The sequence below is a fragment of the Acinonyx jubatus genome, chromosome X (assembly GCF_027475565.1).
Source record: "Acinonyx jubatus isolate Ajub_Pintada_27869175 chromosome X, VMU_Ajub_asm_v1.0, whole genome shotgun sequence".
In the NCBI taxonomy this organism is placed as follows: domain Eukaryota; kingdom Metazoa; phylum Chordata; class Mammalia; order Carnivora; family Felidae; genus Acinonyx; species Acinonyx jubatus.
In genome coordinates, this window is record NC_069389.1 from 108,210,523 (window position 1) to 108,223,420 (window position 12,898).

General features: G+C 43.2%; 1 protein-coding gene across 6 annotated transcripts in view; it reads right to left on the minus strand.

Moving 5' to 3' along the window:
- PABIR2 (PABIR family member 2) overlaps positions 1-11,817 on the minus strand; it is a 200,508-nt gene extending 188,691 nt beyond the window's left edge. For 2 of the 6 annotated variants that reach the window (XM_027054191.2, XM_027054189.2), the window contains exons 1-8: positions 10,688-11,814; positions 8,423-8,501; positions 4,103-4,159; positions 3,490-3,533; positions 3,351-3,405; positions 2,980-3,081; positions 2,551-2,636; positions 1,779-1,843 (exon numbers count right to left, since the gene is read on the minus strand). In XM_027054191.2, the coding sequence (XP_026909992.1) occupies positions 1,779-1,843; positions 2,551-2,636; positions 2,980-3,081; positions 3,351-3,405; positions 3,490-3,533; positions 4,103-4,159; positions 8,423-8,501; positions 10,688-10,785 (586 nt within the window). In that variant the 5' untranslated portion in view covers positions 10,786-11,814. Of the gene's footprint in view, positions 1-1,778; positions 1,844-2,550; positions 2,637-2,979; positions 3,082-3,350; positions 3,406-3,489; positions 3,534-4,102; positions 4,160-8,422; positions 8,502-10,687 lie in introns of all 6 variants that reach the window. The other 4 variants (XM_027054188.2, XM_027054190.2, XM_027054187.2 and 1 more) reach the window with 4 other exon arrangements.
- Between the last annotated feature and the right edge of the window lie 1,081 nt (positions 11,818-12,898).

Consider the following 12,898-nt stretch of genomic DNA (forward strand, 5'->3'; position numbering starts at 1 on the left):
AGTCTAATAAACTCAAAGGTTGCTTTAGACTACTTAGTAAAATGAAGATTAAAAAAAAATAACTCTGTTAAGAGAAAATACTGAAAATCGGAACCTAATTTTTCTAAGATGTTACACATGATGAGGCCCAGGGGGCTTGACTACCCAGGTAAGGTTTAAGGAAGCCTTTGACATCTTTACATACAAATGAAATGTGTGGCATGGAAGAAGAAAATCCCATGAAAAAATCGTACTTTTACTCTTCGCTAGAGTTCTTTTAAAAAAAATAATAACTGAACGCCCATCTGTAATCGAAAGCAATTATTAGTCAATTCACAAAATTGGTGGTGTACCGGCTACACCAATTTTCCAGATTTTCTCAGAACATCTAGAAGGTAGCAGAAAAACTGCATCCATCACAATAACAACATTTTGCCCCCAGGAGTGCTAAGACTAAAAACCCTCGGTTAGACCGAAAAAGCCCCTTTCCAAATAAGTCATGATCTAAAACACACAAATAAATACCTTAGTTTTGAGGCTCCTTATCTGAGCTTTACAATGGAAGATTAAACAAAATTCAATTCTTGGGCCTAACTGTACTCCAATAGAAAATTAGTAACTGTGAACTTAAAGCTGTACAAGATTCTTAGGATGAAGAAAGATCAAGCAAGAACAAATGCAACATTCATTTTTTTTTTCATATTATCAGTTAATTCATATTACCTCTCTTCTGGAACTATTCTGAAAATCGCTGAAACTCAGGAAAGGTTTTATCTTTATCTGCTTCTTCCATGCTTTAATATGGAGCTTCTAAAAGCTACTGCTGGACTTTCAACAACACCTTGTTAGCAAAAGACTTTAGCCCTTTTTAGCAAAGAATCCCTCCATCTGCTGGTATATTTTGGAATAGCTTTCAAACTAAACAACCATACTAATTCCACCAATTTCCTGCAAGATATTTAAAATTAATAACAATAATGATGGCTCTGGTTTCCAGGTGTTAGTGTCACGTAATACCTCCTGAGAAGGTTCCTATGATTGTAAATAATTCCCTGCGGCATTAAGGCTACTAGTTCGTAAAGTAAAATTTAGTCGCTAAATACAAACATTGTCACCATATCAAAATCTATTTTCCAGAGCACACCATCTTTAATTTTAAGTTATCTGAAATATCGTACTTTTGGAATCTGGGCATGATGCTATCACTGGAGTTTCCACTAAAGCTGCAAGTACCTGTTAACCTAATATTAGGAGAGCGACTTGTTTCTTGGCCCCCACAGAGATCTACACAAAGAAATCACTTAGTGCATTGCTTTTTCAAAATTATTGCTAAAACTCTCATTTAAAATGACCCCCAACACTTGCAATCACATGGATACAGGCCCAGGAATAATGACTAAACGTGCATTAATTTTTTTTTTGCCTTTTGAAAATAGACTCCGGGGGCTAGGCATTTGAGTATACAGCATGTTTATAGACCTATTCGCTATGACATAAGCACATACTTCTGCAACATATTAACTTGCATCTGTTTTCTATTCAGATCACTGAGAGGCAAAATTTTTGGAATATATATTGGTAATATTAACATATGAATAAGATTCAGTTGTGAAGTGTAAAAAATATGGACAGTGTTAAGTAACCAATTTACAAACTTCAGAATCAGTAAAGCATACATTGGGAAGAATATTTCCTATTTCTTCAGAAAAAAGGAATCACGCCTTGAGCTACTTTCAGACAGAAATTCTAATTTGTCATTCAAGCTCAACTAGGTTTAATATCAGAAGTGGGACACTTACCTTTTCTTTTAAGAGGACCAAGAACACTGGGCCTAATGCACTTGACTGGACTCTGACTCCTCCTGCTTCAAAGAATAAACAAACAGGATGATGTGAAGTACTTTTAAGATGCAAGACAAACATTATAGCCCAAATAAATCAATAAAATTGACAGTCATGTAGAAAAAAATGGAAAATGCCTGTGTTGTAAGTTGAGTAACTGAACTGCCAATACATGATCTGACCTGGAATATGATAATCTGAAAAAACACGGCATTTTAAGCTATTTTAAAAAATCGTCTAGGGGCACCTGGCTGGCTCAGTCGGAAGCACACGCAAGTCTTGATCTCAGAGTCATGAGTTCAAGCCTCACATTGGGTGTAGAGATTACTTAAATAATAATAAAAAAAAAAAAACTTAAAAAAAAATAATTCTGTAAGATAAAATACCCCCAAGTTTTTTCAAAACAGATAAACCTTATTAAAAAACTATTTGGATTTGACTGCCACTATCCCTTCCCCTTCCTTATCCTTACAAAGGATAGATTATTGCGCGCATGCACGTGTGCGTGTGTACGTGGGTTCGTTCTCTGGCACCATGTCTCAAAAAACACATCTCTGGTAAAACGTTACTGCTAGAATATAGGTGGTAGGTATACGGATGTTCATTGTGTCCAATTTTGTTGTCTGTTGGAAAATTTCCATAAGAAAATGTTGGGGAAAAAGGTCATCGGGAGACACAAATTGAACGTGTAGCATTTCAACCACATTTTTCGAAAAGTAGGCTGACTTACCTGGAAAAGCGTCTTGGACTATGCACGGGACTTGGCGGCAGCCCACTGCTGCTCACAAACATTTGTAAGGATGGTGAAAAACATTGCTAGAAAAAAGCATATTTAATATTAAAATAGTTCTAGTGCTCTGGCTTTCAAAAAGTTCTCAAAATAATAGAAACGACATCCTTAGAACTGCTTAGCTGTGTGTGTATATTTTACATACGCAGAAACACACACGCGTGAGAATATGTACCTAGACTGACGTACCATTTTCTTCAAGTTACTATCAGAAACTTTCATGGATTTTCCTTCCAGTCATTGGATTTTTTAAAAAATGAGGCGATTTGTGTGTGTGTGTGTGTGTGTGTGTGTGTGTGCGCGCGCGCGTGTTTTAGAGTAAACAGCTGTGTGTGTGAAAGACAGCTAACACCTTGTCAAGGAGCCTACCTTTCCAAACCCTCTGGTGGGTGATGGTGCCGGAGAAACTGGAGTGAAGTCAATCCTTTTAGGAGAATATAGTTTCTCCGGCTTCTCAAAATCGCTATCACTCTGTAAACATAAAATGTTATTTCCTTGTAATTCACAATTCAGCCCATCACAGTTCTTCTTTACTACTCAAACACGCCTACACTTTTAGAATAGAAATGCAGACACTAAACAGTTGCAATCTAATATCCTGGCGGAAAAGCAGAGATCAAAAACCGAATACAAATTTGGAAATGGGGGAGACAGAAGTGTCTGAAAAAAATTAATGAAGCCAATGAATGACATAAAGGTTTCCAGAAAATCAAAACCAAGCAAACATGTGAGAACTTTACCAGGCTCAAGCTCTCGTCCCATGACTGGCTGATCTGCATTGCTGTCTGCACTTCCCTAAAACAAATAAAAATGACAGGCCATCAGTGCTCAGAAGCAAGACATACATTAGGCTCTGCTCTGTTCTTGTGAAGCACTAACCGTTCGTGTGCAGTTTCTCTGTTCATCATATCCATGCCTTCCTCCTACGAAGACAAGCACATGCTGAAAACACAGTATTTACCCACATCCACACAGTTCTCTACTTCAAAGTACAATTTAAAAGACTTCTTTCTGGGGCGCCTGGGTGGCACAGTCGGTTAAGCGTCCGACTTCAGCCAGGTCATGATCTCGCGGTCCAGGAGTTCGAGCCCCGCGTCGGGCTCTGGGCTGATGGCTCGGAGCCTGGAGCCTGTTTCCGATTCTGTGTCTCCCCCTCTCTCTGCCCCTCCCCCGTTCATGCTCTGTCTCTCTCTGTCCCAAAAATAAATAAACGTTGAAAAAAAAAATTTAAATAAAAGACTTCTTTCTACCAAAAAATAAATAAATAAAAGACTTTTCTACCGTCTTTGACATAGTTACAGTACAGCAGCACATGCTAAGACTGTCACCCAGGCCACATCTGTGTTTCACCTGCACGCACACTCAGAAGAATTTGCATCTGTCTATGGCCACCCAGAGTGGACTCATTTTTAATATCTACATCTTCAGAATGAAAATAAAATCCAAATGGAAGATTCAGACAACTGCAGCTGAGCTAGGAAGTAGAATTTACCCTTTTGATCTGATGCAGTCTGCTACTAGGAACGCGATTTGGTGACGACGACAGCAACTGGAAAGGAAAAGTAAACACTTACTACTTTCTGAATCACAAAGCAGCGTCTGCTGTCAGTACCAGTGTCCAACCTCCTCCCAAATAAGATTTCACATTCTTCTCAGAGATCTAGCGCTTTAGATCACTGAACATTAATGCACCAGAGGCAGGACACTCGGTTTTTGGAAAGTACACCAGGTGTCCAACCTCAAAGCACCATCTGTCGCAAGACAGGCACTGACTTTAACACTTTTCCCAAATGAATGCAGAGCTGTGTACGTTCATGTAAAAAAAGATACCAGGCCTTGGAAATATCCATTACCCCACTTATCTAAAATAAAGAACTAGGTAAGAAGGGAAAGAAAAAAACTTGTAGTCATTTTTAACACCAATGCACCCATGGAGGAAGATAGGCAAAGAAGCCCAGTATAGTATTTTGTCTATGATTAGTGTTTATCGAAAACACTTCAAATCTGCAATAGGGAGATTTTGTTTGTATGCTCTAAATCACTTCTAAAATTTGGTCACTCCCACTACATATGCCACTGTGGTAGAATATACACCACAAACGTTACTAGTTAAGAAAAAAAAATCAACGTGGACGGCAATGTGTATTTTTCAAATAACCATTCCTTTCCCTTAGAGCATCATTTTTTGACAACACAAGGCTAAAATGGCCTGGGGGCCAAATCATGTTCCTTCAAAATAAACACAATCTGATCCCAGAATGAAAGGCAGAATTCATCTCAAGAGACCTTACAGGGTTCTAATAGCCATAATGTTAACAACTGCTATTTATTCCCTAATGAAACGCAAACAAATTTGTAATGCTGTAAGACAAATAAGACCGCAATCCAGTTACAAGAGGCCCTATCCTATTAAAACTTCTAAAAACCCTAAGGTAGTGAGTAGAATAAAATGGCGATAAACTGCTCCAAGTTTTTTAGGCAAAAGCTAATCCAGGTGCCATTTTTAAAAGTTAGACACTGAAATATGATTTGACCTCAAAGGATATCTCTTCAGTACCCACCCTTTTCTCTTTCTCTTTCCTCTCCTAGTCTCTGAAAATAGAAAAACTTTACAAATAAAATCCTTTGCAAAAGTGTTTTTTTTCCACTCATAAAAATAACACGTGTTTACCACTAAACTCTTAATAAGGCCATTTGAAAAGCACTGGGCCACGAGGCAGGTCTCTAAGGCAGGAAACACTAACAGGATACCGTGGCGTGGCAGAGAACATGGACGTGACAGAGAACAAAAGAAACCCCAGGGGCAACGAAATCATCAGGAAAGCCAAAGTAAAGAGTGCAAAAAGCTGACAGTAGAGGAAGTCAGAAATGTAGATGCTGCATCTATATAATGTACAACTTGTCAACTAAGAACTAGAAGGAAGACCCAAAAGGAAGACAGGGAGGAGAAATGCTGGGTCTTGTACCAGAAACAAGAGCAATGTACCAACTGAGAAGAAAGCCAAGCACTTCAAGGAGGTGCTGTTAATGGTGTTAAGTAAAGCGAAGAGCCTAAGTAGGAGAAGGAAAGAGGCCCCTGCCGCTGGGCACTGGTGATTTTTGCAAGAACAGTTTTTTAATAGCATGGTGGTGGGAGCAGTGAGATCACAAACTGGTCGAGTAGCTGGCAAGAAATTGGGAAACAAGGAGCTGGAGGCAGCTGGGTGTAGATTAGGCTTTGTAGAAGCTCGGAGGGTTCAAGGGAAAACAAAGAGAGACGTAGGGAAAAAGACAAGTTTGTGTTCCAGATATTCAATGTGTGAGTCAGGAGAAGAAGGCAGGAGCGAAAAAGCCAGGGAGGAGGGGACTAGAGTGGAGACAACAGACCAAGCAAAGTGACAAGAGACAGAAAATCTAGGAACCATTGGAGAAAACATCACATGTGAAGGTAACGACATCTTAAGAGTAAGAAAGCGGACATTTATACAAGATGACCGTCTGCCTTCACAGAGAAGGGTCAGCCACTGAAAGTGAAAGGTCTAGGAAGCTCGCAATTTTTAATTAGAATATTGCTTTGGAGAACAGCGCAGAGTAAGTGGCAGGCACCTTGGCCCAACATGCCCAGAATTTATCTCCGGCCCTTCAGATGACCAATTAGGTAACGACATCTTAAGAGTAAGAAAGCGGACATTTATACAAGATGACCGTCTGCCTTCACAGAGAAGGGTCAGCCACTGAAAGTGAAAGGTCTAGGAAGCTCGCAATTTTTAATTAGAATATTGCTTTGGAGAACAGCGCAGAGTAAGTGGCAGGCACCTTGGGCCCAACATGCCCAGAATTTATCTCCCGGCCCTTCAGATGACCAATTCCTTGAAATTTCCCTACTCATAATAAAGGCAACGCTTTTCCCCTGGCCGCTAAGAAATAAAAGTCCAGTCCCCTGGAGTCCTCCTTCCCCTTGCATTTACACCTAATCAGTTGTCAGATCCTGCACAGACAACTCCTGCAGATCTTGCGTCGCTCCTTTCCATTTCATTCAACACCTTGCTTTTTGCAGGTTAATCTGTGAGGTGGGTAAGCGTATTAAGGTTTATAGAGGACACTGTGAATTAACACACGTGGTATAACCCATCCGATGATCGAAGTACCCGAAGGGTGCTCTGGAAGGCATCCCAAACCAGGAAGCTCAAAAGGAGAAGGGGATGGAGGGAAGGAAAACGTAAGGATCCACAAAGAGAAGTGAACCAATGTGGCCCCTTCAGCGAAATAGGCATTTTAGTGCAGCCAGAGCAAAACATATCTGTCAGGGAGTAGGGAGAGAGGAATCAAGACAGAGTTGATAAGAATTTTCACATCTTCGAAAAGAGCAAAGTCAAGTGTAGAGAGGCGAATTCATTTTCCCTTCTTTGCTATACTACTGATATCGGGAGCATGGCTGTGTAACAAGCAGAAACATTTCTCATCTACAGGGCGAAATGAAGCCGTTCTATTTTCCAGTATCCTCGGGGAAGAAGGTGAGGTAAATCAAACCTCCAGACAGCTAACATTTCCCCCTTTTAAGTATTTCTAGCCACTCCAGCTGGAAATCTTCCTTAAAAGTGTATTTTATTTCTCCTTTCTTAAACAGATTTCACCAACCAGAATGGCCTTGACCTATCTCTATTCTAATCCCAGCTCTGCCACTTAGCAATTGTGTGATTCTGAGCAAGTCATTTCTATCAGCTGAGTCTTAGCTGCTGCCTCTTTGAACTGGTAAGGACCTCTTTGGCCCTGCCTACTTCGCAGGGGGTGGCTATGAGGATTAAAAGTGTGAAAGGACTCGGTAACATGTAGAATACCATAAAGACACAGGGTATGGTACACTACAATTTGAAAAAAAGTTAGTGACCCAGGTATCCTTAAGAACATCAAGTATTTTACAGTTCAGTGCCAGTGAGACCCTCAGGGACCATTAACAGGCTCTTAGCCCTTATGCTAAGCCACAGACTGCGTTGTTAAAAACCCGTCTGCTTTCCAGTTTTCCCCTCTCCTCCTCTGCTAGCAGCTATTAGTATACCTTAAGCCCGAATGCACCTCTTTTGATTTGCTGCTTCTCACACACTACTGAGTTGGAAGCTTATTATGATTGTGCATAATTTTAGATGATTTGGAGGTCAGAGGCTCTCCTGTAAACAAACTGATGAACCTTTGTGCACAGACTATGGAAATCTAGTGCGGCCATTCAGAGGTCTGTTTGCTTACATCTCAGATGTCTTTCAGAGTGATGCAGCTACTGGCTAAGTGGGCTCCACATGTGAAGTGCTACTATATTAAAAACCTCATCATAATCTCTCCCAATGCGTCCAACTAATAGGGTGACCCCTGACAGCTCGGGCTATTTAGAACAGTCACAATTAGCAACTCTACCGAGAATATAAATACACGCATTTTAAAGGAGATTTCACTTTGGATACATAGCACTGTCCAACAGGTAAGTGTCAGAAATACTCGGCTAATGTCTAAACGATTTTTTGCTTCCTGGGATAAATAAAGACCATTTTTCTCAGCTATATTTAGAAGTTAATCCTGACTTCCCTCATAACCGTCATGCAAGCAGTGACAAAAAAACAACGAACAATTTTTAAAAACACAGTCCCACAGCCAAGAAAAAAGTCTTAAGCAGATCTCTGTTTTGCACCAAAAGCTGACAAGGGCCACAGCATGAGCAAGATAGGTAAAATCATTTTTTTTCTTTAGTGAACGATGGTACATAGCACATCATCTTAAGAACGAACTACGTCTGGAAGTATTTTCCCCAATCCATACCACTAAAAATACTTACTTCTATACTTACCAGGGTATGACGGCTCATAATCGTTGTACTATTCCTCCGAGTTCTAAATGTGTAAGGTTGAAAAACCTGAGAAAGATCACTAAAAAATAAAAATAAAATGATTAATGTCTTCTCCTTTAAGACATCCTTCAACTGTATTAACGCCCACTCTCCAGTTAACAATGAATCTTCGATGGCTCCTCACTCCATACAATGAATAAACTCCTCACCGGCCTCTTCAGAGCCTTCGTAGTGGCTTGCTGTGGATCACAGGTCTACCCAGATACTGATCTCCTCAGTGCTTGGGGGGCAGCTAGGAGAGGTATGGGGCGGAGCTCCAGACTGGTTGCTTCCAGCTGCCTCTGGCCAGAGCCCACGCCCCCAAACCGGTTCCCACCAGACATGAGCAGCCTCATCTGTTTACCCCAGAGCACCTAAACGTGTTGCTGCTTTCTGTGTGCGCCACTTTCTGTGTGCGCCATGACGGTGAGAAGGGCCGGGCCCTGTTCTACAGTATGAGCCCAGTTAGCACCTCTCCCACTACTGCCCTAAATATGCTCTACCTTTGAACCCACTGTGCAGCTAAATAAACGTACCTGGGGTTTTGTTCATGTTGTCTCTTCTGTCTCCCCCCCGCCCCCCACCACCATCGGCCCAAATCCTTCCTCTTCTTGAGCACCCATTTCCATGCAGTGCCCTCTGTGAAGCCTCTCTTCAATACACAAACCTAACGCAATCATCCCTCCTTTGAGTCCAAAGAGCACAATGGGAAATGAGATTCTTCTTGAGATACCCACTTTACCTTTTATTAAAGAAAAGTGTGCGTGTGTCTCAAACTCCTTGGGCAGAGGTCTTTTGTTCATCTTTGTACAACCTCCCTGCACTGCCTAGCAGAGTGCCATGCCCATAATAAGAGGGCAAGAAGGATTTTCAGGACTGAACTGAATTGGGTTCCAAGGGACTGCTGAAATCACCTAAGCCAGCTCTCCTAAATTTTGAATGAGAAAACTGACACTCATGACCACAATCAGGGAGAAAATTGGGATGAGGTCTAGTCTCCTAACCCCTGCTTCTGTCACATCATGCTACCTTGCAAGTATTTACTTAGACCCTGATTCAAAAAACAGTGCATTATTTCTACAACAGTCTAAATGCAGGTCAGTGGGATGGCCCCGACCCCCTAGCAACTGCTTTTGCTTACCAGATTTTAAAAGACAACCCCAAAGACCAATTTATTCCTATAGTATCAAAAATAAATGTAGAGCGGAGGACGGCATTAGGAAAGCAAGGAGCCACTCCAACCTCCCCCCAGTTTCAAAATTTAGTAAAAGAAAATAAGTAAATCCACTTCCCCCCAAAATACAGATATTGTAATCAGTTTGACAGACAAGGATTACCTGTTTCTTTGCCTTCACTGTGCTTGATTAATGATTTTGGCTAATTCTACTCCCATCCCCTTTTTTGGACTAATTCCATTTCCACAGGGTCTCACAAATTAGCTCTCTACTAAGATGAATTGTCTTACTTCTAAGAGTGAAATGTAATAGGCTCAGGAGGTCTGCCAACCTCCTTCACCATCACAAAATTCTACCTTAAAATAGACCCTCTGGTGACTTATTCACATGACAATACAAGACCCTACCACTAAAATTCAAGGGTTGATTGTTCCCATTGTTTTCTAAAACATTGTTTTCTTTAACTGATCTAAGCTACAAGACACCCTTCTTTTTTTTTTTTTTTTTTTTTTTATTCACTGGAATGCATTTCAGGCAGTTTTGGGATCTGAAAACATTAGGACAAATCCGAATCACTTAATGTGACATGAACACGCCACTTGAGTACAAGTTATTAGATAAATTGTGATTTATTAAAGTAAATGCTCTGTTAATGCCAGGGTTCCTAAACCGAGCTTAGAAATAGCAGCTCTTAGAGACAGGTGTCAAGTTGCAAGTCTAGTTCCAGGGGCTTCAGTCTGACATTCAGTGGTGTAAATTAGGCAGGGCAAGCAACCTGTTAGAAGAGCCAGAAGCTCCTTGTAGTTCCTTTCAGAGTGAGCCAACAGAGCCCCAGGTAAAGAGGGCCTCATTTTCCCCCACGCTTCCCAGAGTTTGGGGTCAAACTTTCACTCCACCTTGGGACCCAAGTCACTGTCAAGCAAACAAGCCCCCCCCCCCCCAGTTTGGAGAACCCAAATGAGCTCCAAGTCTCACTTTAGGGAAGGAAGATTGCTTGCAGGGAATAGAGGAGACCCTGAACCCCCTATTCATCGTCCCCCACCCCGCTCACCTGAGCCCGTGGATCAGGGGAGCGCTGCTGGATCTCCTCAGGGCGCCCCCATCAGATGTGTCAGGCTCAAAGTCCAGCTCCATTTTCTCCTGAGCCATGTCGGAGACTTGCAGGCAGGCACAGCGGGCAGTGCTCAGCTCCTGGTGCTTAGCTATGGACTCCCAAGACTCTCACTGCAGGACTGAGCTGCTGGGGACTGGCAGCTGGGGGCGGGGGCTAAGGGGCGGAGGCTTGGGGGCGGGGGCTGGGGCGGAGAAAAGCAGGAGAGGAGGAGGAGGAGGAGGAGGAGGAGGAGGGAAGGAGGATGAGGATGAGGAAGGGAGGCTGATAGTGAGTGAGGGGAGGAGGAAGGGGAGACGGTAGCGAGAGGAGGTGGTGGTGGAGGGTGACAGAATAAGGGGAAGACGATGGAGAAAAGAGAGGGATGGAGGGAAAAGAGCAAAAGGAAGGGAAAGGGGATAGATGGAAAAACAGGAAAACAGAGTACAAGGAGGACAGAATCGGGAAAGGAAGATGGGGGAAAGGACGAGGACGGAAGGGAAGGAGGGCAGGGTGGAGGAAAAAGAGGAGCACGAGAGAGGGAAAGGAAAAGACGAAGTATGGGGAAGAGGAGAAGGAGGCGGACAGAGGGAGAAGAGGAGGGGGAGGAAACTAGGCAGCGGCGGAACTCATGTTGCTATCTTTCGGCCGACGACCTCAAGTGGGGCCGGGCTACAGACACCGCAGCTGCCCGGGCAGTGCTAACACCACCGTTAAGCTGACAGTCGGGCAGGGCCCGGCCAGGCGGCCTCGACGGCTCCAGCTCCCCATGCTCGGGGACCCGGTCCAGCCCCCCATGCTCTGGGACCCGGTCCTAGGAGCTCCTCAGCCCTGCGAGGGTTGCTTATCCCCTCCCTACCCCCCCCTCCCGGCCTGGAGGACAGGTGGGGGGTTCGGCCCGCCGCCGCGGTGCCTCCTCTTCCTCTCTTGGGTTCTGATGGCCCGGAGGGAACCCCTTGGGGCCAAGACCAAAATCTACAACCTGCCGCCTCTTCCGCCTCCCACGCTTCAGAAGCGGGAACCTCCACGGGGCCAAGTCTTCCGCGTCCGGGCACCTATCAGGTCCTGCGCACGCGCCCGGCGGCAGCGCCAATGAGCCCGCGGGCACGGAGCATGCGTGGGAGCCCCGCCCCGCAAACCTCCTCCAAAGTGGGAGGAGCGTTTCCAGGGGGCCCGGCGCCTTCCTCTATGGCATTGGCCCGGGGACCCTGGCGCCCGATTTTGAAAAGAACCAATAGTTTGGAGACACTGGAGCATCATCTTTCAGGAGGAGTTTGGGCCAATATTCGAGGGAAATGGAAACTTGTGGTTTTCACGTTTTTTCGCTCCCAGTTTGTTTGCTCTGACCTCTGTGATCCCTGCTCGTTTCTTAAATCCCTTGATTTTGTTGGCCTTTGGAGGGGCTGATCTCTTTTTCAGATCATCCATTTGGTTGCACTAGACAAAACGGAAGTGAAAAAATAATGAAAGTTCATATGGCGAGTGGCAAGGAGTCATCTCCATTTTGCAAGGCTTCAACGATGTTAAGAAAAGTCCTGAAGAACAAGTAGCAGACCCAGAATTTTTTTTTTCTTTCTAGGATTTATGGAGACCCTAACAATAGCCATTCGGCACGTGTGAGGCCTGGGATTATTTTATTTAACAAACACCTACATAGCAGTCACTGTGCTAGGTCCAATTCTAAGAGCTTTAGAAATATTAACTCATGTAATCCTCACTACTTGAATGACCCTAGGGTAAAGATGGCATTGTATTGTGTTAAAATCATACATACAAAGAAATATAGGAAATTTGCTAGTTAGGAAATTGGTTTCAAAATTTAGCAAAACTACTTTTACCTGCCTCTTCAATTTAGTTATCCCATATTAAACCTGCCGAGCTCAATCATTTTATTCCTCAATGTTAATATTTGCTCCTTGTAATGCAGAGTTTCTAAAGCTCTTTTGCAAAGTTTCCTTTAGATTGCCTACATCTTCCTGCCAACTGGATTAGAAACTCTGTTTTTGATCAATGTATTTATCTCTTTTTATCTCAAGGTCATAGCAACTCCATCATCTGCTCAAAAAAAAAAAAAAAGGAAAGTCTCGTGTTCACAAAAGCTACTGAACAGTCATTCGCTGACCACATGCAGAGTCCCTAACTCTGAGGAGTCCAACAATGTAGTAGAATTGC